The sequence below is a fragment of the Macaca fascicularis genome, chromosome 2, assembly GCF_037993035.2.
Source record: "Macaca fascicularis isolate 582-1 chromosome 2, T2T-MFA8v1.1".
Classification (NCBI taxonomy): domain Eukaryota; kingdom Metazoa; phylum Chordata; class Mammalia; order Primates; family Cercopithecidae; genus Macaca; species Macaca fascicularis.
Window position 1 is genome coordinate 169206136 of NC_088376.1, and position 20847 is coordinate 169226982.

Sequence of the window (20847 nt, forward strand, 5' to 3'; positions counted from 1 at the left end):
AAAAATTAGCCAGGAGTAATGACACACACCTGTAGTCCCAGCTACTCGGGAGGCTGAGGTGTAAAGGATTGCTTGAGTCCAGGAGGTGAAGGTAGAAGGGAGCCAACATCATGCTGCTATAGTCCAGCCCGGGCAACAGAGTGAAGCCCTGTCTTAAAAAAAAAAAGTGGGGGAAGGATCTAAATAGACATTTCTCAAAAGACATACAACTGGCCAAAAAGTGTACGATAAGATGCTCAGCATCACTAATTATCAGAGAAATCCAAATCAAAACCACAATGCGATATCATCTTATACCTACAGTAAAATGGCTTTTTATCAAAGACAGTGAATAACAGATGCTGATGAGGATACGAAGAAAGGGAAAGCCTCATACACTGTTGGTAGGAATGTAAATTAGTACAGCCACTATGGAGAACAGAATGGAGGTTCCTGAAAAAACTAAAATTATAACTACCATCTGATCCAGCAATTCCACTAATAGGTATATCTCCAAAAGAAAGGAAATCAATATATCCAAGAGATATTTGCATGTCTGTGATTATTACGGCACTGTTCACAATAGCCAAAATATGGAATCAACCTAAGCGCCCATCAGTGGATAAATACATAAAGAAAATATGCTATATATACAAAATGGAATATTAGTAATGAAAAAGAATGAAATCCTGTCATTTGCAGCAACATGGATAGAACTGGAGGTCACTGTGTTAAGTGAAATAAGTCAAGCACAGAAAGACGAATACCACATGTTCTTACGTGGGAGAGTTAAAAATGTGAATCTTATGAAGATAGAGAATAGATTGGTGGTTACCAGAGGCTGGAAAGGGTAGAGCTTGGGAGGTGGATGAAGAGAGGTTGATTAATGGGTACAGTATACAGTTAGATAGAAGCAGTAAGGCCTAATGTTCAATAGATCAGTAGGGTGACTATAGTTAATAATAACCTATTGCACATTTCAAAATAGCCAGAAGAGAGTAACTTGAATGTCCCCATGGTAAATAAAAGATAAATATTTAAGGTGATGGATATCTCGAATACCCTGATTTGATCATTACACATTATATGAATGTATACAGTTACCACATATACCCCCAAAATATGTATATTATGTATCAATAAAAATATTATAAAAAGATAGCTATAGATAGGCTATAAATAAGTGCCAAACCAGTGATCATGAATATGTTTTAGGAGTTCAGGGAAAGAAAGAGAAATGTAGGCAAGGATGATCTAGGAAGATTTCACCCAAAGGGCAGAACATTTTTCAGTTAGGGTAGAACAGCAGGAGCTAAAATGCAGAAGTCAGAAAACAGGAGTGTAGCCATGAGAGAGATGTGAATGGCTGAGAATGGGAGACAGGGTCAAGGACTGGGAGTGTGCCCACAGCTGAGCACAGGAAGCTGTAAATGGTGGACTGAATGGATAAAAGCAAGTCCATTCCTTGGAGGCTTTTTTTTTTTTTTTTTTTTTGAGACAGAGTCTCACTCTGTTACCCAGGTGGAATGCTGTGGCTTAATCTTGGCTCACTGCAACCTCCACCTCCCAGGTTCAGGTGATTCTTGTGCCTCAGCCTCCCAAGTAGCTGAGATTACAGGCGCCTACCACCATGCCAGGCTAATTTTTGTATTTTTAGTAGAGATGGGCTTTCACCATGTTGGCCAGGCTGGTCTTGAACTCCTGACCTCAAATGAGCCACCCGCCTCGGCCTCCCAAAATGCTGGGATTACAGGTGTGACCCACTGCACCCAGCCACTCCTTTTTTTAAAGCAGTACTTCCACCAACAAAAATCAACATTGTCAAAAATATTAACCAACAGCCATAAAATTAATGAGGACCGATGTGCATTCTGGGACTTCCTCAGATGGTCAAGAGGCCAGAACAAATCCCATGTCTGCCTATAGTTGTAAAAATATAAGCTTAACTACTCTGCACTTTGTTTCAGCGCTAACTCCACATACACACCACGGCATGCTATTCTTGCTTCTTTGCCTTTACTCAAGATGTGCTCTCCTCTAGGAAAGCCTTTTCTTTGCCTGACAAAAATTCAGTTCAGACACCATCTTCAAAAACGTCTGCTCCTCACCACCAGACTGCGCAGTCCTCCGTGCTGCTCTCTACTGCTGTACCTTCCCACTGTATGGAAACTCTGGTCACCTGTTTCAGCCTATCCTGGGGCAGACAGTACCTGGCTTACCTTGATGCCCCTAGTGTTCAGCTGTGGTGGACACTAATAAATCCTAAAAGGCCATGGCATGCTTCCTTGTGACAGCGGAGACACTCACTTAAACAAGCAGTCTTCCATACCACGTCTCCAGAACCTGATGTTAGGATACTTTTTCTCAACTGATATTCAAGACTTGTTCTTTGTTGCTGTTGCTGCTGTTGGAGGTGAGGTTACCAGCAGGCTTTTAAAATATGTCTACACCCTGGGGCCTCGATGCCTGTAACTTTGGCACATTCTGCATGCAATTTTCCATCATTTTTGCATTGAGGGTTGTAGTTTCTGGATCCCTTGCCAGCATCACTGGTCCTGGCATGGGCACAGTATGTAGGCTGTAATCAGATGAACTCAGGAGTGTGCCTCGTAGCTTGCATTACTGGAGGCCATTTGGTGCTATGCTCAAATGTCACCTCCTCAGTTTCCCTGACCACTCAATCAAAAATAAAAATAACTGGCCAGGCACAGTGGCCCACACCTGTAATCCCAGCACTTTGGGAGGCCAAGGCAGGCAGATCACTTGAGGCCAGGAGTTCAAGACAGCCTGGCCAACATGGCGAAACCCCATCTCCAAGAAAAATACAAAACAATTAGCCAGGCATGGTGGCAGTCACCTGTAATCCCAGCTACTTGGGAGTCTGAGGCACAAGAATTGCTTGAACCCAGGAGACAGACATTGCAGTGAGCCGAGATTGCATGACTGCACTCTAGCCTGGGTGACGGAGCAAGACACTTGCCTCAAAGAAAATAAATAAAATAAAATAAAATAAAAATAAAAACCTATCAGTCACTCTCATTCCCTTTTGTTACTTTATTTTCTTCACAGCATTTCACACTATCATAATCCCAATTGTGATTTCCACACCTTTTATACAGCATTTTATTAACATAAGAATTATTTTTATAAAGTTCTTAATGTGCTACAGATGGAAAGCCAACCTTTTCTCAGCATTTCACTGTTTTCCTTCTTTATTCTTAAAGGAGGATCCTCTGGATCACATTTCGGACATGGAAGAAGTTTGTAAAATTTATGAAAGAGGAAAGAGTAAAAGAAGAAAGGCGACAGCAACTTCGTAGGAAGGTAGTTGAAATTCTTCCAGACTTTCAGGTGCCTGGAAGCGACCATGAGCTGTACCAGCAATCAGATACTTGGTCCTTGAGTAAGACAAGTCTTTTGTGAACCAATGAACCAGATTAGTGTAATACTTAGGACAGGAAGCTCGACTGGTCCATAATATGTGTGTTATCTCCACCCACCCACCCACATACATACATACACCTGGTTTATTCTCTATGAGCTACTTCTTAGATCAAAGGAATTATTTTGAGAATTTTTATTTCCTTCTTTGACTTTTCCTGGATTGCTAGTCATTCACTGTAGCATTTATCACAGTGGGATCATCCAAAGGAATATTGTAGAGATCCTCTGTTCAAATATATCCTATATATTTTTAGCATAGTAAACTTTAAAAAGGACAAGTGTTTGCCTGACTGAGCCTGTGAAGAAAAACGTGTCCATATAGCTTAACATGAGTTGTTGATAAATGTGACCTTAATTAAATAGAAATAAAAAGTAGTGAGTACTTAGAAAAGGAAAGGAGGCCAAGGCAGTCAGTCTTCTAGTACATTAGCATCACTGACAGGCACCCTACCAGACCTTGTCCATTTGAACCTCCCCTGATGGCAGACCATGCATGAAAATGTTCTCTACACTGCTGCTGCAGAGGATAGCCGCTTATCCTGATTTCAGAGAAACCGAGTTCCCAGAGATACTTCTCTTCCATGCACCTTGATAAGCATGCAGGAAATTCTAAAAGGTAGTAACTCTATCATGACAGTCCAGCAATTCATTAAATTATCTGTTCATGTTCCCAACCGCAACTGCTGAATAATACACTCAGTTTGTCTTCTAGTACTCAGCTCAGTTTGATCTAGATACTGAGATACTTATCTTGAATTCAAAGAATGTTTTCATCTTTAAGGTGCTATAAAGACTTATAAAATGCTCTATGAACTGTTAGAGAATTACCTGCTAGAAAAATAATTTTTCATTATAAAATACGTTTATTATGACAAATTCAAGTAGCCCATAAGTGCATATGGTAAAATGAAAGTCCTGTGCAGTCCTGAGATGACTACTCTTATGGTGTGCTGAAAATTTGAGTTGGCAAAATAAAATTCTATGGTTAATTGAATGTTCTTGTTATTGTCTCGTACTTCCTCAGAAGGGTTATCTAGCTGCACCACCTGCTACATGACTTAGATCCTTTTACCATGGAGGATGTGTGATATGACCCAAACACCTTGAATTGAACTTTATTTATTCTATGATGCGCCTGTTCCCACAGCTTTTCCTTTAATATGATTATACAGTTGTCATTTTAAAAAAAAATGTTTTTCACGATTAATGGCCTCTAAAAATGTAACTAAAAGTAATAATATGTCACTTTCCACCAAAATCACTATCAGTTTATACCTAACTACAGTACATTTACAAAATATTGGCTGATATTAGCACCTGGAAACAAAATACCAATTTTATTATTTTTTTGTTTTGTGTTTTTTGTTTTTGTTTTGTTTTGAGACAGGGTCTCACTTCAGGCTGGAGGTACAGTGACCTGATTATGGCTCACTGAGCCTGAACCTCTCAGGCTCAGGCAATCCTCCTACCTCAGCCTCTCAGATAGCTGGGATGACATGCCCAGCTAACATTTTGTATTTTGTATTTTTTTTTTTTTTTTTGTAGAGATGGAGCTTCGCCATGTTGCCCAGGCTAGTCTTGAACTCCTGGGCCCAAGTGATCCTCCCAGCCTCCCAAAGTGCTGCGATTACAGGCATGAGCCACCACACCCAGTCACCAGTTTTCTTTAAATGCTAAGCCTGTACATAAGGAAAGGTGACTTCCTTAAGTAAACATGCCAGGAGCCTAAATAAATCCCACAAAGCTTAAGTTTTCTATCTGAGCTTTATTTTTGCCTCTCCTCAAACATCAACTAGAAATTGAGTCTTTAGCAGCCCATATTCCAAGTGAGCCGGTTAGACTTTTTACGGAATACAGAGCCTTCTAAAGAGATACAATGGAAATAGTTTTGATGCCGTTTTTTGCTGGACTATCATGAAGGTATATTTCAAGATGTAACTGCTAACATAATGTATCCCAACATAATTGATACCCAACAAGCAGTATCCCTGACCCACAAAACTGGAGAAATTGCCACTGGGAACATAACAGTTTAGGGCTAGGGACAGATACACAGGATAGGGACATCGAGGGAGCCAAAGAGGCAGCACAGGTATAATGCAGGGTTTTCGGAAATCAAAAGACTTCAGGAGACACTCCAAGAAACACCAGCTATTTTCCTTAAAGAAAGCACTTTATTTTCCATTTAAACAACTTGGTCACAGGACATTATTTTACATAAATGGCAGTAATTTGTAAAATTTCCATGTAAAAGGCCTTGTGTCTGAGTCTGAGGTGATAAGAGGATATGAATACAAGTATATAAAAACAGTGCAAAATGTTCAGCCCACGGCCTCCGGAGTTGGCTTCAGAAATCCCCCTTAATGTTGCTAGACCAGTTACATTAAATATTAAATGTAACATCAGGTAAAGATTCCTGGGTTTCCTTTAGTCTAACATCCAACCCAGATATGCAATAAAATGAAAAGCTCAAAATCCCTAACAACTCAAACCATCCAATCACCCAGACCATTAGGATCACAATGAGTTGAGATTGCAGGCTCTATCATGTGCCATCTTGTTAGTGTCCCATCTTAAGAAATACAGAATTTTAGTTGCATCAATAACTAGAATAGACTAGCTCTGCTTTTAAAGCTTTGCCTTTTAAGTAGAAATTTCTAGAAGTTCACTTTCAAGGTGCCATCAGGAAGGCTAGGCCACTAATAAGTCACAAGCCCAACCTGGACATCGCGCAGCCTCTAAGACATTTGTCTCCACTAACCGTTCAGTCTTTAACCTGCTGCTGATCCTACAGTGAAACACTTAGTGCCAGCTGAAGCGTGGATGCTTGTCTATCAGCAACATAATTAAGTGTAGCTGATACTGCAAGAAATTTATATTAGTCACAGCAAACAGCCACAGGAACATACTGAATTGTACTTGGTGGTGAGTTTAGAATGGCTTTCCTGCTCCCCTGCATCACCTTCAAAGTGTTTAATACAAAAGGGTGCACATGTCAAGCTGCCACTAACAAAACCAGATTCCAAACAGGTGCTTCAGGAAAAGTCTCTTACTATCCATTGCTTGCTTAAGAAACCTCTACTTTTCAAAATGCAAGGTACCAGAATATGGCTACAATGAAGTCAGGGCATATAAACTTACCTAGGTTAAAAAGACCCTTAAATTTCGCAAAACTTTAATTTTTAAACATCCTGGCTAAAACTGTGCTTCTAGATATTATATTTTTGCTTATACTAGTTTTAGCTTTATAATAAAAAGCTAATGTCCTACTCAAAGGAAATACATGTCTATTAAGCAGATGGTCAGTAGTATGTAGAACCTTACTGGCACTGTTTTCTGGCAGTGGAAGATTCTAGTACAGAAAATTGTCTCTTGCTAAAAATATTAGAAGTACCAAGGACTATTGCATAAGAGAAAGTTTGTAGCAATTTTTTGCTAGGCAGATGGTACACTTGAAGACAACAATTACTTCATTCACCAAGGAAAACACTACTTAGCAAAGATTTACAATATCCTAAACACAAACACATGTGTGGCTGAGGTGAAATAAGCAGCACGTTGTCCCGGAAACACACTTAAGGCTTCACATTAGCAGCATCAGGGTAACCTATCAAAGAGGCGTTATTAACGGTCAGTTCATTTCAGGAACGCTCAGCTGGAACCATAAAAGTACTCTGTGGGTATCATAAGAAACATATTAAATATTGAAGGATTTTCCTCTTTCATGCAGTCGTGATCCTTAACTCTTTCTCCCTTGAATCTTTCAAATCGGTGTATTCTTCTCCCCCCAGGAACAGTCCACAGTGGTGTGATAATAATCTAAGTGGCCAGATGATAGTAGGTAATTTATTAAACTCCATATCCAGTATGTTCATTAACAGAGACTGAGGACGTGAGATAAGAGAAGAGGGCCTGCTTGCTTCAAATCATGTTCGAGGGGCTTGCTCCTCTGCCCAAGAGACTGCGGATTTATAGGTTCACAGGACAATCCTCCACTACCACCACCACCAAATGCTTCCCTGGGATTGATTCATTCAGAGGCCTTGTCCTTTCAAAGATTCCACAATAAACTCACCTGGCCTCTGGAGAGAACCAAGGCCTATAATGAAACCCCTCAAATAGTTCCAGATCATAAAAGGCTCCGAAGTCCTATAAAACAAAGATGTCGCAGAGCCTACAGAACACTGCTCACGGATTAGCCCCTTGTTTGCTGCTCCTTTCGGTACAGACGCCTGGGAAGGCTTTTCCCCCAAAAAATTACTGGTCTTTTGACAGGTTTAAGCATTCTGTAAACTGTCCATCATGGGTTCACAAGGAACTTAAAACAAGTATCTTCGTGCCAATAAACCTGAATAATAAACAGAGAGTCCCTTCCTATCCATGGGAAGGAAGCTGAGTTGGCTCATCCAAGTAACCCTATTAGAGGTAAGTTGTTAAAAAAAAAGGTAATCATTCCTAATTCTCCAAATGACTTTGGTCTCTTTGTACTACTCATCTTCATCACATCACATTTAGATTGTTGTGATCAATTTGGCAAGAAGCTAAAGTTACTGACTATACTAATGTTTCTATGAATTTGTATGATCGACGGCTAGATCATCAGAGTTGGCTCTACAGCTGACATTCAAAAGCACAACTACCCATTTCTGCCCACATATGCTATCCCTGACATTATTACTCTCTCTCATCTCAAACCTGTACAGAAAGAAATTTGTTACATCAAATCCAACTTTAATTCTAGGTGAATATTCAGCTCTGGGCCAGGGAGAAGGCATCACTGTACAAACCTCAGAGTCTGCTAACATCCCCAGGCACAGAGCCTAACATTCCTTAAACAAACCATCTCTGGGGAAAATGACGACAGCCTGAATAAGAATATAGTGACCATCTTAAGGACAGCTCCGATTAATGGCCACAGTAGGGATGGTGCTGGCTGCAGAGGGTGGAAGTGCAGGAAGTAGCAATATTTCCTCTCAACAAATATAAATCTCTTGCTTAAAGCAGCATGCACAGAATGACTGAAAACGCTGGCGGTATTTTCCCTATATTAAGCTATAAGCCAAGGCAAATTTAAGGAGTCATGAATTATCTTTGGGATTGCAAAACAGTACATGTACAAAACCAACATTTCAAAAGGGTATTTTCCTCATCTGAAATTCTCTCATCTTAATTCTGTAACAGAATAATCCATTGTACATAAATATTTAATCTTTTATACATTTTCGCTTTTAAGATATGATTAAAGAAACAGCTTGTTACTGTGGGAAGAGCCAGGGAAGAATGGTAATCCATTAATAGTGGAAACCACATATATCCTGTTTCTTCTCTCCTAGTGAGATACTGTTATTTAGGGAGGGGTAATTGAGAATTAATGTGCAAGTTAAGTGGGAAGATGTCACTCAACTCCTCAAAGTTCATACCGGAATAATGTGAATGCCAGAAGGCTGATTTTCACAATTGAGTGCTATAACTGACAGCATTTGAAATACATGAAGAAAATACTCGAGCCCTTGATGTTACTCAGCCTTCCTACCAGAAAAGAGAGTGAAGCATCCCCACAGGGGTGTCTGTTCTCCTCTTCCAGCCACAGTCACAAGTGTGCTAGCACCTTACCCGGTGAAACATGGGAAGAGGAAAAACACGTGAATGCCTATTGGAGTTATTTATAAGAAACCCAAGCAGAATATATAAAAAATAAATAGAAGAACTCATCACCTAAACTCATGGCCACTGTACATTACACTAGCAATAATTATCTTTATAACTGTTGTCAACTGTCTTTTCAAGATCAGACAACTTAGCGTCAATCCATCTGGTCATCTTCTCTGTTTGAGTAGTTCATGTCTAATACCTACGAAGGAGAAATTCTCACAACTGTACAACACGATATATGCTGAAAACTGATTACCCTAATCATATTGGCTTCAATAATCTAACCTACAAACATTTTTCTTCTGTCACAATATTCTCCTAATACTTTGTATTTCCATGGTGCTTGAGTTGTTTTTTAGTGCTTTCCACATCCATCATCCCTCACGTGACCCTCATGACAGCCCTGTGAGGTAGCCAGGGCAGGCATCAGTACCCCACTTTGCGGATGACCCTGAGACTTGGGAAAGTGACTCAACTAGGGGTCACATGGCTATTAAGAATCGAAAGAGGGACTAGAAACTATCCTAATCCAAAACTCTTTCCCCCATACTAATGGATGGGAATTGCTTCTATCAATTTGTGCATTAGCAATCCACATCCTTCTCAAGTTCAGGCAATTGAGTCAATTAAAAAGGTGACTAGAAAGGAATGGCTCTACTTTTCTGCTTCAGTATAAAAGTCTCTTAAGTTGTGGCATCAGAAAAATTAACTTCTTCCCACTCCAGTCTCTAAACCTGAGCATGGCCCTATAATGCCTTTAAGAAACCAGGGATAAAAATGGACACTGAAGTGTAAAATGGAAGGGAGACGGAAGGAGGAGCCATCATCCCTCAGAGAGCCACACAGAAGGCACTTCAGACAATGTCCTCGGCAGGGTGGTGGAATGCACGTGTGCCCAGGGTGGAGAACTGGTGCCAGTTCCGCAGGAAGCCCCTATTGTACTGGCCTGTGTCCACGATGAGCCCGCAGAGGAGCCGGCGCCCAGTCTTCTGTCGGAGGGCCTGCTGGACTTCCCGTTCAGTCACATTGTAGCTGATATTGATCAGCTGGATCAGGAAGATGTAGGCCATGCCTGCTGTGATGATCACAGAGTACCACACGCAGGTGAAGGAGAGAGCCGAGCTGGGAGAGGAGAAAAGGCTGGTCAGGGCTGCCATTTTTGTCACATTCAGAAAACTGTCATCATCCTCACATTTTACACATTTTTTTACTTATTACTAAAAACTTTTGACATCTTCCCCAATCCTCCGAACTGGAAGATACTCAGAATTCCAATAACCTGCTTAAGCAGGAGAATGTGCATGTTTATTCTATAATTACTGGTGCCTGTTTTCTAGTATATTACACTAGAATAGCAGGGACTGTTTTTTGCATTTTGTACCCTCCACACACCCAGCACACTGCCTGACATAACAGTGTTCAACACCTGTTTGTTAAATAAACAAGTAATTTGTAAATTATATCTAACTCATGACAAAACAAAGGAACCAAGGGATTGCTATAAATGTCCTCCAGGAAGCTGCAGGTGGATGCCAAGGGACAGTGCTAAAGTTATTAATCTCCATTCTTTCCAGTCCAGTGCTGAGGAACGCAAAGACCACGATGACGCCCAACACCAGCAGCCCTGTGCTTACTCGGATGTAGGAACGCCGAGCGTAACATTCCAAATTCACCCTCCTAAAGCCCAACACAATCACACAGGGCAGGGACACTCCTCTCAGGCTCACTAATGAGACAGGCTGCCAGTGAGCCTCTGCCATCTGATGATTTTCAAACATTCGCGAATGAAGTTAGCTGGAAATAAGTTCATTCAGAATCTTCATGTGTAAAGCTGAAGGGACCTCAGAGACTATTAAATCCAAGGACCTCACCAAAAAGATGAGGTGCTGTGAATCGTCTGCACAGAGCAGGGTGAGAAGCAATGGCAGGACTGCGTTCCTCGGTTCCCTCGCCTCCCCACCGAGTGCACAGACATGCTATGCTTCAGGACAGGCCTCACCTGCAGCGTTAGCGGAGAATTTGACACGCTGGAGATACTCTCCACACAGCGGGGAAGGAAACTTACTCTGACGAGGACCAATCTATTCTAATAATGCCCACAGGTGTCTGGTTCTAGGATGACAATGGGGATATCTGTCCACAGATTAATAAAAACAAATGCCGCACAGGGATACTTTGTAGAGAAAGCAAGGATTGTTCTGAAAATGAAGAGTGAGAAGAAAGAAAAGGACCAAACCATAGACACCACAGAGCACTTATGTCAGAGACGATGATGAAGGGAAGGGAATAAACAGCATGGGCAGAGGGGGGCCCCGGCATACAGGGAGGGGGCGCTGAGGCCGAAGCTGAAGAATCCCAGCTTTTGCCATGGCCTGGAAATCTTCACAATCTATAAAGGGGCCTCAGGAAATACTGACCTACATATCATAGTAATCATCAGTGGTGATTAAAAAAAGAAAGAAAGTAGAACAGGAAAAACCAAGAGAGGTCACAAAGAAAAGCAAGGTTATAGAGATGCTGAGCACATCTCCAAAGGGTCGGAAGCAGGAAATTAAGACTGGACTAAAAAGCATCAGAAAGCAGCGGTAAAGGGAGAAGGATTTGGATCGTTACGACAAAATAGGCACATATGTGCCCTGGGGCTGCTAGTTTCTGTTGATTGTTTTAGTTTCACTGGTGCTACTTTGAGCCTGTGAGTGGTCACCGGACTCTGGAAGTCCCTGATTAGGCCTGGTCCTGTTTGTAGAGAACTAGTTCTTCACTTTCTAAAGGTCAATAATCCTTTTAACAGCACCCTAGAAAAACACACATCACCAATGCACAATTTTGCTGGCAATTTCAGGGATACCCAGCATTCCCACAGCCTGGCCTATGTTTTGGTTGAGAACTCCTAACCAAGTAGTAACAGTCCCTGTCGATGGCAACACCCATTTCTTCCCAGGGGGCCTCCATGCTGTGGTATCCACGGCTCACCTGTAATTTGCATAAACTCCAGGACAGTAGAAGAGAGCTGTGAAGACGCTTCTATCTCTACAAATGGTGTCCAAGGTCAGTGTGATCCCATACACCGAGGTGAGCAAGAAGATCAAAAGGGCAAGTATAAATGCTTGATGATTTGATTCTCCAACGCAGCTATTTATCCTCAAAACAGCATAGAGAAATAAAAAAGCAAACATTTTTAAGAGTTCTCAATACAATTTACATGATAAACAAGAAAGCTTTTTTTTTTTTTGGAGACGGAATCTTGCTCTGTAGCTCAGGCTAGAGTGCAGCAGCGTGATCTTGGCTCACTGCAACCTCCGCCTCCCAGGTCCCGGTTAAGCAATTCTCCTGCCTCAGCCTCCCAAGTAGCTGGGATTACAGGTATGTGCCAACATGCTCAGACAATTTTTGTATTTTGAATAGAGATGGGTTTTCACCATGTTGGCTAGGCTGGTCTTGAACTCCTGACCTCATGATCCGCCCACCTCAGCCTCCCAAAGTGTTGGGATTATAAGCATGAGCCACCGTGCCCAGCCAAGACAAGGTTTTAAATAGGGAAAGTGTAAATTACAGTTATTAAGAAGTTCTCTTATTTTGCAATTTTAGGGAATTAAAAACTTGGACACTGAGGGATGCAGTCTTATATTCACCGCTCTTTGCAAAGTGGAATCACATCGTCAGTTTAAGGACAAGACTAAGTAAAAAGCAGCACCTGGCTAACAAATCTTCCTCAATATCAGTATTACCCAGCTATGGAGAGCTAACATTGTCCTCACCATGTTAAGGAAAGGGAGCTAAATAGAATTATGAAAACGTAAAAATGCTAAATCAGAAGGATTACAGATTATGGGAAAATTCATGTTCAATATATGAAGAGTAAGATAAAGATCCAAAGAGGTGAGAAACACAGGGTGAGGGGAGGAACAACTTGGTAACCTGCAGGCTCTTTGGCAGGTAAAAACAGTTCTGTGTCGTGGCCATTTGTGGGGCAGGATGGACAGGGAGTGCCTTCTACCCACTGCACACCAGGATGCTCCGGTGGGCACAGATCTGCTCTTAGGTGAGCCTTCTGCAAACCAGCATTTGTAAATGGAACACATACACACACGTACACACGAATAATAAGTGATGAAGACACAGAAGTAGAATATCTAAAAATGAAAACACCTGTTTACTTCTACAGACAAAGACCCAGAAAAGAGCTGCCCTGCACTTGAGCCATGCAACTTGAGGCCCACGTCGATGCCTCTCAGCCTTTTCTGCACCCTCACCCTCTCCTGCATCCGCTTCTGAGGAGGAGGTGGGATGCTACAGGACCAGAATCCTAGACATGAAAAGCGTAACTCATTGATCACGACTGCCTGAAGAGCAATAAACCTGCAAACATGCTACTCACAGCATTCATGTCTGAATTAATTATACTCCCTTCAGTTTAGATGTTTTTAGTGAAGCTGCAACATCATCTTTAAACATTGCACTTCATATTTTATAGGGCCTTATGTACCTTCATTTGTTACTGGCCAACTGGGAGGTACAAAAGCCCATTTCTCTGCAAATAATCAAATAGAGAGTTTATCTGGTAAGGCCTCAATTCAGTAATGTTAAGTGGAAATCATCGGTAGCATCAAAAACGATTATGTATGTATGGCAAGGGGGAAAAAGAGTCACCTAAAAATAGGGGTACACTTTCTTCAGCTTTATGTTTAAAAAGGAATAGTACAGGGAAATATGCTTATACTGTTTCTGATCAATTCTTTTAAAAAAAAAAAAAATCATTCAGCTGTAGATACTTCTCTATTAGAAAGAAGATAAATGAGGAGTCGTTCAAAAGAAAATTGAAAAAAAAAAAAAAACCCCACAAGTTTTCTGTTATTCTGCTTCAGGAAATGACTGAAGGAACTAAATTTGTGAAACTCGAAAAACTGATGACTAAGTGGGAAGATCACAACAACCCACAAATACCTACAAGGTGTAAAGCTGGGAAGGAGAGAAATTTTGGGATAGCACAAGGGAAGATCAAATGTAACTAGCGAGTTTTACATGAATTTACACTTTCCAAGTCTCCAAATGTTTCCAACATACCAGACACAGTGATGATCCATTCTCCTCACACAGATGCCACATATCCGGCAGTGCCACGCCCGGGCTGGTCGCACCAGCTGGCACTTAGCACACCAGTCCTCCTTTGCTTTGGTGGGGCTTCCAGCCGGCATCCTGGAAGAGCCCCTGGGGTCATCCTTTGCTGTGCGATTGTTGAGACTGCCCGACGTGTCTGTCCCAGGGAACCCTTTGGTCTTCTCCTGCCCTTTTCGGTTCAGCAGCTCCAGCTGGCTGCTGCTTAGAGCTCTGTCACTGCTTGCTGGATTGAGGTAGCCTGGATTCTTCTTGGCTCTGTACAAGGCTAAGAGTATCAGAAATAACCCGCAGGTAAGAACAGCTAGCTGAACGGGACCCACACGCCCTTTGGGGACCACTTCCTGCAGGAACACATAGTACATGTAGCCCAGCGAGAACAGTCCAAGGCTCAGGAAAAACAGGGTCTGTTCTTTCCTTCTGTGAGTGAGGTAGTAGTACCACAGTGCCAGCACAGGAAGGGAGGTCAAAACCACCACCCCCAGGAGGAAATGCCAGGAAGCCACATGAAGGAAGACAGGCAGCAGGACAAGCGGAGGGATGATGCTGATGTTCACTTTTTTGGCTCCTCTAAGCCAAGGAATTCGGAGGCGATCAGAAATTGTATCCATGATTCTTTCACAAGTCTCTGGCTGTAAAGATTTACATGTAATCCATCTATTCAGAAAAAGCACAAAGAGGAGGGACTTTATGTGGGTTTGTTGAATTAAAAGCTACAGAACACTGAATGCCAAACGGCGAGATAAATGATTACAGCTACCAAAGACCAAACATTTCACCTCCTTACTACAAAACTAAGCTTTTCAGATTCACATGTCATTTTTTAAAATAGGAACAAGATGTTTAAAACTTAAGGTTATTTCTCCCCTAAACAAATACATAGGTATAGACACATGCTGCAAGTAATGTTTACATCTTATGACCTGTACAGTCATAAGAATCTCAAAACAAATCACAATTTAGTTCTGAGGACAACATGGGAATTCAAGAACTATGAGGTAAGTGACAAAGCAGCAATAATCAATGAACTCTTGGGATCAAACATTATAAGGAGTGCTCAGAGGAGTGTCAATACTTCTGGGTGGAGTCATCAGAGGGGTCTTTGTGGAAAAGGTGGGATCTGTGCTCAACCCTGATGTCCAGCTAGCATGTGTATGACTGGAGAGGGAGGAAGGCAGGCCTTCCAGTGGAAAGAAATGTGTGCAGCACACACCTGGCATGAGCCCAGGCAGCAGACTAGTCCTGCAAGGATGGGGTTACATACAGAAGAATAGAGATCAAACTAGTATGAATCAAATCACTGAACTTGGTGAACAGAATATTTGTTGACTGTTTTGCACACTTAGGCTATGCTATGTTCTAAATGTTTATGCCCCCAAAATTCATATGCTGAAACCCAATCCCCAATTCAAGAGTACTAAGAGACGGGGCCTTGAGGAGGGTATTAGGTCATGAGAGCAGAGCCCTGATGAGTGGAATTAATGCCTCTAAAAAAGAGACCCAAAGGGGCCTGTTTGCCCCTTCCACCATGTGAGGACACAGCAAGAAGGTGCCATCTATGAAGCTGAGCAGGACACCTCATCAGACACTGAATCTGCTGCTCCCTTGATCTTGGACATCACAGCCTCCAGAACTGTAAGCAATAAATATCTGTTGTTTATAAATTACCCAGCCTAAGTTATTTTGTTATAGCAGTCTGAACAGACTAGGACAGAAATTGGTACTGACAAGTAGGATGTTGCTACAACAGATATCTAAAGGTGGATGTAGCTGTGGAACCGGGTAATGGGTAGAGGTTAGAAGAGTGTGGAAGTGCATGCTGGGAAAAAACCTAGACTGAACAAACTAACAAAGGTGATTCTAGCAAGGGCTCAGAAGAGGAGAGCTGCAGAGAAAGTCGCAATCTTAGAGAATCCCTAAGAGGTAATGAACAGAAGGCTCTCAGAAATATGGACAGTAAAAGCCATTCTCATATGATCTCAGATGGAAGTGACAAACATGTGATTGGAAACTAGAAGGAAGGTGATCCTTGCTACTTATAAAGAGGGAAAGAACTCAAGTGGAATTGTGTTTGTGTCCTGCTGTTTGGTAGAAAATAGAACTCAAGAGTGATAAAACTGAGTATTTGGCAGTAGAAATCTCTAAGCAAAGTGTTCAGGGTGCTGCATGGCTTCTCATAAATGCTTATGATAAAATGCAGAAGAGATAATTTTTTTTTTTTTTTAAGACAGAGTTTTGCTCTTGTTGCCCGGGCTGGAGTGCAATGGCGCGATCTCAGCTCACCACAACCTCCACCTTCCGGGTTCAAGTGATTCTCCTACCTCAGCCTCCTGAGTAGCTGGGATTACAAGTAAGAACCACCACGCCTGGCTAATTTTGCATTTTTAGTAGAGACAGGGTTTCTCCATGTTGGTCAGGCTGGTCTCGAATTCCTGACCTCAGGTGATCTGCCTGCCTGGGCCTCCCAAACTGCTGGGATTACAGGCGTGAGTCACTGCACCCGGCCAGAGAGAGAAATAATTTAAAGACAAAATTCATAATCAAAAGGGGAGTAAAAGATTTGGAAAATTCTCAGCCTGTCTATGTTGTAAGAAATGAGAAAGCATGTTTGGGAGAGAACAGCAAGGATGTGGATGAGATCAGTATAGATTAGCTCCGTGCCAGTCATCAAGACGATGGAAGGACCCTGAAGACATTCAGAGATCCCTGGGGCTGCTGCTCCCACCACAAGCCTCAAGTGCCAGGGCTTTGAGGGCAGACAGTCTCATAAGAGGGTACAGGGCACCCATGGGGCTTCAGGGGGTACTGCCGAGTGCCATCTGAAGCCTCTGCTCCCTACATTCTGGTGCATGCCCCACGGCAGCTCCAGGTGTGGCTCCATTGGGCCTCGGTATGCCACAGAGGCTACCCCTGAAGGGCACATGTGGTAAACCTTGGTGGCATCCACAGGGTGCCAATGCTGTAGGCATCCAGAGTGCAGGAGCTGTAGAGGCCTGGCTGCCTCCACCTAAATTTCAAAGGATGCCCTGGAGAGCCTCAGGGCCGAGGCAGAGGACTGCCACAGGGGCGGAGCCACCATAGAGAGTCCCCACTAGGGCACTGCCCAGTGGAGCTGTGAGTGTGGTGGGGCCACTACAGAGACACCCCACTGAGGCAATGCCTACTTGGAGCTGTGGGGACAGGGTCACCCCCAAGCGCCCCAACTGATAGAGCCACTAGTATGCAACTCCAGCCTGGGAGAGCTGTAGGCATCTGTAGGCAGTCCAACCCGAGAGCTGCAGTGTGGGCTGTGCGCAACAAAGCTGTGGTGGCAGGGACACCCAGAGCCTTGGGGGCCCAATCTCCAGCCCAGTGTGTCCACAAGGCAGGACATCAAGTCCAAGATTATTGTCAAGCCTTATTAAGACTTAACATTGTTTGCCCCACTGGGTCAGGACCTGTCACTGACACTCCTTTCTTCCTGTTGTTCCCTTTTGGAATGGGAATGTCTATTCTATGCATGTCCTTCCATTGTATTGTGGAAGCACCTAACTTGTTTCATTTCACAGGCGCACAGGTGAAGGAGAACTTGTCTCAGGATGAATTGGATCTTGAAACTCATCCATATCTGATTTGGATGGTGATATTCAGACCAGACTCTGGACTTTTAGACTTTTGAATTGACACTGGGATGAGCTAAGACTTTTGGGGCTATTGGGATGAAATGAATGTATTTTGCATGTGAGAAGGACATAAATTTTAGGGACCCAGGAAGTATTTGTGTCCCTCCAAAGTTCGTTACGTTGAAACCTCATTCCCAATGCAACAGTAATCAGAGGAGGTGATTAGGTCATGAAGACAGAGCCCTCGTGAATGAGACTAGTGCCCTTATAAAAGAGCCTTGTGAGCTTATTCGCCCCTTCTGCCGTGTCAGGACACACCACGGAGGTGTCATCTATGAGGAAAAGGGCCCTCACCAGACACTGAATCTGCCCGTGCCTTGATCTTGGATTTCTGAGCCTCTAGAACTGTGAGCAATAGATGTATATTGTTTACAAATTATCCAGCCTCAGTTATTTTATCATAGCAGCCTGAACAAATTAAGACAGGCTAGTAAGAAAAGGTAGAGTTTAAGGAAAGGTAACTTTGATTTTAGACAATTTTTAAAGGTAAGACTAGAACTTGGAGGTGAGTGGGAGGTAACTAGTTGGGAATCATACAGAGCGGCAGGCACAGTGGAAACACCGAGGAGAGGGGTACAGAGACAGCAGAGGAGACGCCTCAGGGGACAGCTCAGGTCTCCAGGGTTAGGAGGGAGGAAGAGTTAGCAAGGTTAATGGAAGAGCTGCGGTCTTGAGTGATGGTGGTTATGGAAACAGCATCATTTCTCCATTCATTAGTGCAAAGTGCTCTATTTTCTCAGTATAGATTTTAGACTAACTCTGAAGAATCTATATTCAAAGACATCCATAAAAAAGACTACGCAGTACACTGTCAAGTAAGAATTACAAAGGGGTCCCTGGGATTTTAAGAGTCAAGGCTAGTACTACACTGCAGACCCAAAGGAATGCTGTATTAATGTACCAAGCTCTAAGTCAACAAACTGGCACTTGCAATGACATTTTTAACCAGAAATAATTACTAATGGGAAAAGCAAGTTTCCAACATCCCTATTCTTCCCACATTATGACTTCCATGTGACAATAATTTTTAAATATATAATTACTCAGAAAATGGATTAAAACCAGGTTATTCACTGTCCGACACTAAATTTTTTCAGTGATGTTAAAAATTCTCTTTTTGGATAGTAATTTCCATCACTTGGAAAATAAAAGCCAAATACAGTACAATCAATCAAGTGTTGCTGGTCACACTGAAAACTGTGAATCCAGGGGAGATACATGCCTTCTGGCTGGAGTTCCTCCCCAGAAACAAGGGGCAAGACCAGTACTAACAGCAGGAAAATGATCTTTCAACCCACAAGGCCCTCTGTGGTCAGGCGCCACCCAGTCCCAAGTAGTCAGTCTCTAAATGCTGAGACCTCTGAGAAGGCAGGAACTTTCTGGAACTAATGTGTTCATTTTAAACTTACAGATTCTGCTGGCTTGCATTTTATTTTATACTAACTTGCCTACTATCCCTTTAAACTGCCTGTTCTCTCCCCCATCTCTCTTTAAACGAAAAATAATATCCTATAAAACAGCAGACAGACAGCTGTGCCCTACTGCGTAATCCATCTTTATAAAATCCTCACACTTGACATAGAAGCCAACTCTCATTTTAGATGCTTGGAAATAGAATCAAGAGCAAATTCTAGCATTCCGGGTGGCTAGGCTGAAAGTACACACGGCAGTTCTCAGAAGGGTGATGGGGCCAGCGTCAAGTAATGCTCTGCTCTTACCGATCACACCCTTCATCCAGATCTTGACAATCACACAAACAAGCAGCCACGTGGTTCTTTTCCCCATTCCGATCTATGTACTCGCAGCAGCACAGGGGCTCCAGTTCAGGTTCTTCGGTTTTCTTTTTCTTCACAGGTTTCATACTGCCCTTCTGTGTCCTGATTTGCACCTGTCACCATGAGGCGTAAGAAGCCCTCAGAAGGTAAAGGTGGAAAGAACACAACTTACATCTCGTAAACAGGTCCACGCCTCTCTTTCTGCTTAACCTCCAACGCCTGAGCAATCAAAAATGAGAAGAGAGAGGGGGAGGGGGTCCCGTTTTCATCAGGCTTTTATGGCTCCGCCTGGCCACACAGGGGGCTCCAGGGTTCTTGGAGCTCCGAGCTGCCTTCACCGCCCCTTCCCAGCCTGGGCAGGCGCCGTCTGGGCACCAGCCGTTCCTATGGCGACAGCCGACCACGCGTCCGGCACAGCCGGGGCGCGGGCGGTTGCGCTCACCTGCGGGTGCAGGCTGGGAGGGCCAAGCGGTCTCCGCTCCAAGCCTGGGCGCTGGTGGAAACTCAGCGGGGCTGCAGGGAAAGGCGAAGCATATGCCTGCTGGCACCGGCTAACACTCTCGGCGGCTGAGACCGGCGACCTCGCTCCAGGAATGCCACCAGACTCCCTGGCAGTGCTCGGGGGTCGCCGTCCAGCTCAACTGGTCGGGCCCCTTGCGGGGTGCGCCTCTCCCGCCCCCGCCAATCCGGAGGACGTGGGCGGGCCTCGCACGCCACCCCGCCAGGAGAATGACCTTGGAAGGGAAGTTACCTGCCCTCTGGCCGGAGGTGCAACTGCAGCCAAAGAGGCGGAGGGGAGATGGGTCGCCTTCCCCGGAGGCACGGACGCGTCTCCCGATCTCGGCTAACGCGGAGCCCCGGGCGTGACAGCAGGAGTCTCCGGGACCCGGGCTCAGCTCGGCCGCTCCCTCGCCGCAGCCGCCCACCTGTGACCACAGCCCGCCGCTGCCCGGGCGGCGCGCCCGCCTCTCCGCGCCGTCCTAGCCGCTCCTCCGCCCGCCCGGCTCGGTGCGCCAAGTCCACGCGCGCTTCCGGGTGCCCCGCCCCCGGCGCCGGGGTTCCCCGCCTGCCCGCACGTGCGCCGCCAGCCGCCCCGCGGAGCCCGCGGGCGAGGCTCCTCCTCCTGGCCCGCGGCCCTGGCGCTGGGAAGGGGAAAATCGGCTCCCGAGAGCGCGTCTAGGAGGCAGGGGCAGGAGGCGGGTCCCGCACCTCCGGCCTGC

At 44.0% G+C, this 20847-nt stretch overlaps 2 protein-coding genes across 12 annotated transcripts in view; one reads left to right on the forward strand and one right to left on the reverse strand.

Annotated features, from left to right (window-relative positions):
- Positions 1–4417, forward strand: part of CCDC191 (coiled-coil domain containing 191) — an 88653-nt gene extending 84236 nt beyond the window's left edge. For all 3 annotated transcript variants that reach the window (XM_015445351.3, XM_045385459.2, XM_045385460.2), the window contains one exon: positions 3204–4417. In XM_015445351.3, the coding sequence (XP_015300837.3) occupies positions 3204–3402 (199 nt within the window). In that variant the 3' untranslated portion in view covers positions 3403–4417. The remainder of the gene's footprint in view (positions 1–3203) is intronic.
- A 1160-nt stretch (positions 4418–5577) lies between these two features.
- ZDHHC23 (zDHHC palmitoyltransferase 23) lies at positions 5578–20618 on the reverse strand. 9 transcript variants are annotated; one of them, XM_074033438.1, is made up of 6 exons: positions 20379–20618; positions 20070–20140; positions 19571–19846; positions 14140–14847; positions 12049–12216; positions 5578–10197 (listed from the first exon to the last, which is right to left on the reverse strand). In XM_074033438.1, the coding sequence occupies exons 3-6, from the start codon at positions 19711–19713 to the stop codon at positions 9930–9932; spliced, it is 1287 nt and encodes a 428-aa protein (XP_073889539.1). In that variant the 5' UTR covers positions 19714–19846; positions 20070–20140; positions 20379–20618; the 3' UTR covers positions 5578–9929. The 9 variants fall into 9 exon arrangements, 7 of the variants coding, with proteins under 7 accessions (XP_073889539.1, XP_073889542.1, XP_073889540.1 ...); XR_012431697.1 differs by lacking the exon at positions 20070–20140 and having other exon boundaries at positions 12049–12105; positions 19571–19740; XM_074033441.1 differs by lacking the exon at positions 20070–20140 and having other exon boundaries at positions 12049–12207; positions 19571–19740.
- Between the last annotated feature and the right edge of the window lie 229 nt (positions 20619–20847).

Bases quoted from the DNA above. Each gene is read 5' to 3' on its own strand.
- ZDHHC23 (XM_074033439.1), bottom strand. From the start codon at position 19,713: ATGAAACCTGTGAAGAAAAAGAAAACCGAAGAACCTGAACTGGAGCCC. The intron at 14,848-19,570 runs GTAAGAGCAGAG...TTTTCTGAATAG, and splicing joins CTGGATGAAGGGTGTGATCG to ATGGATTACATGTAAATCTT. The intron at 10,198-12,048 runs GTGAGCCGTGGA...CTCCTCTCCCAG, and splicing joins GGAGTTTATGCAAATTACAG to CTCGGCTCTCTCCTTCACCT.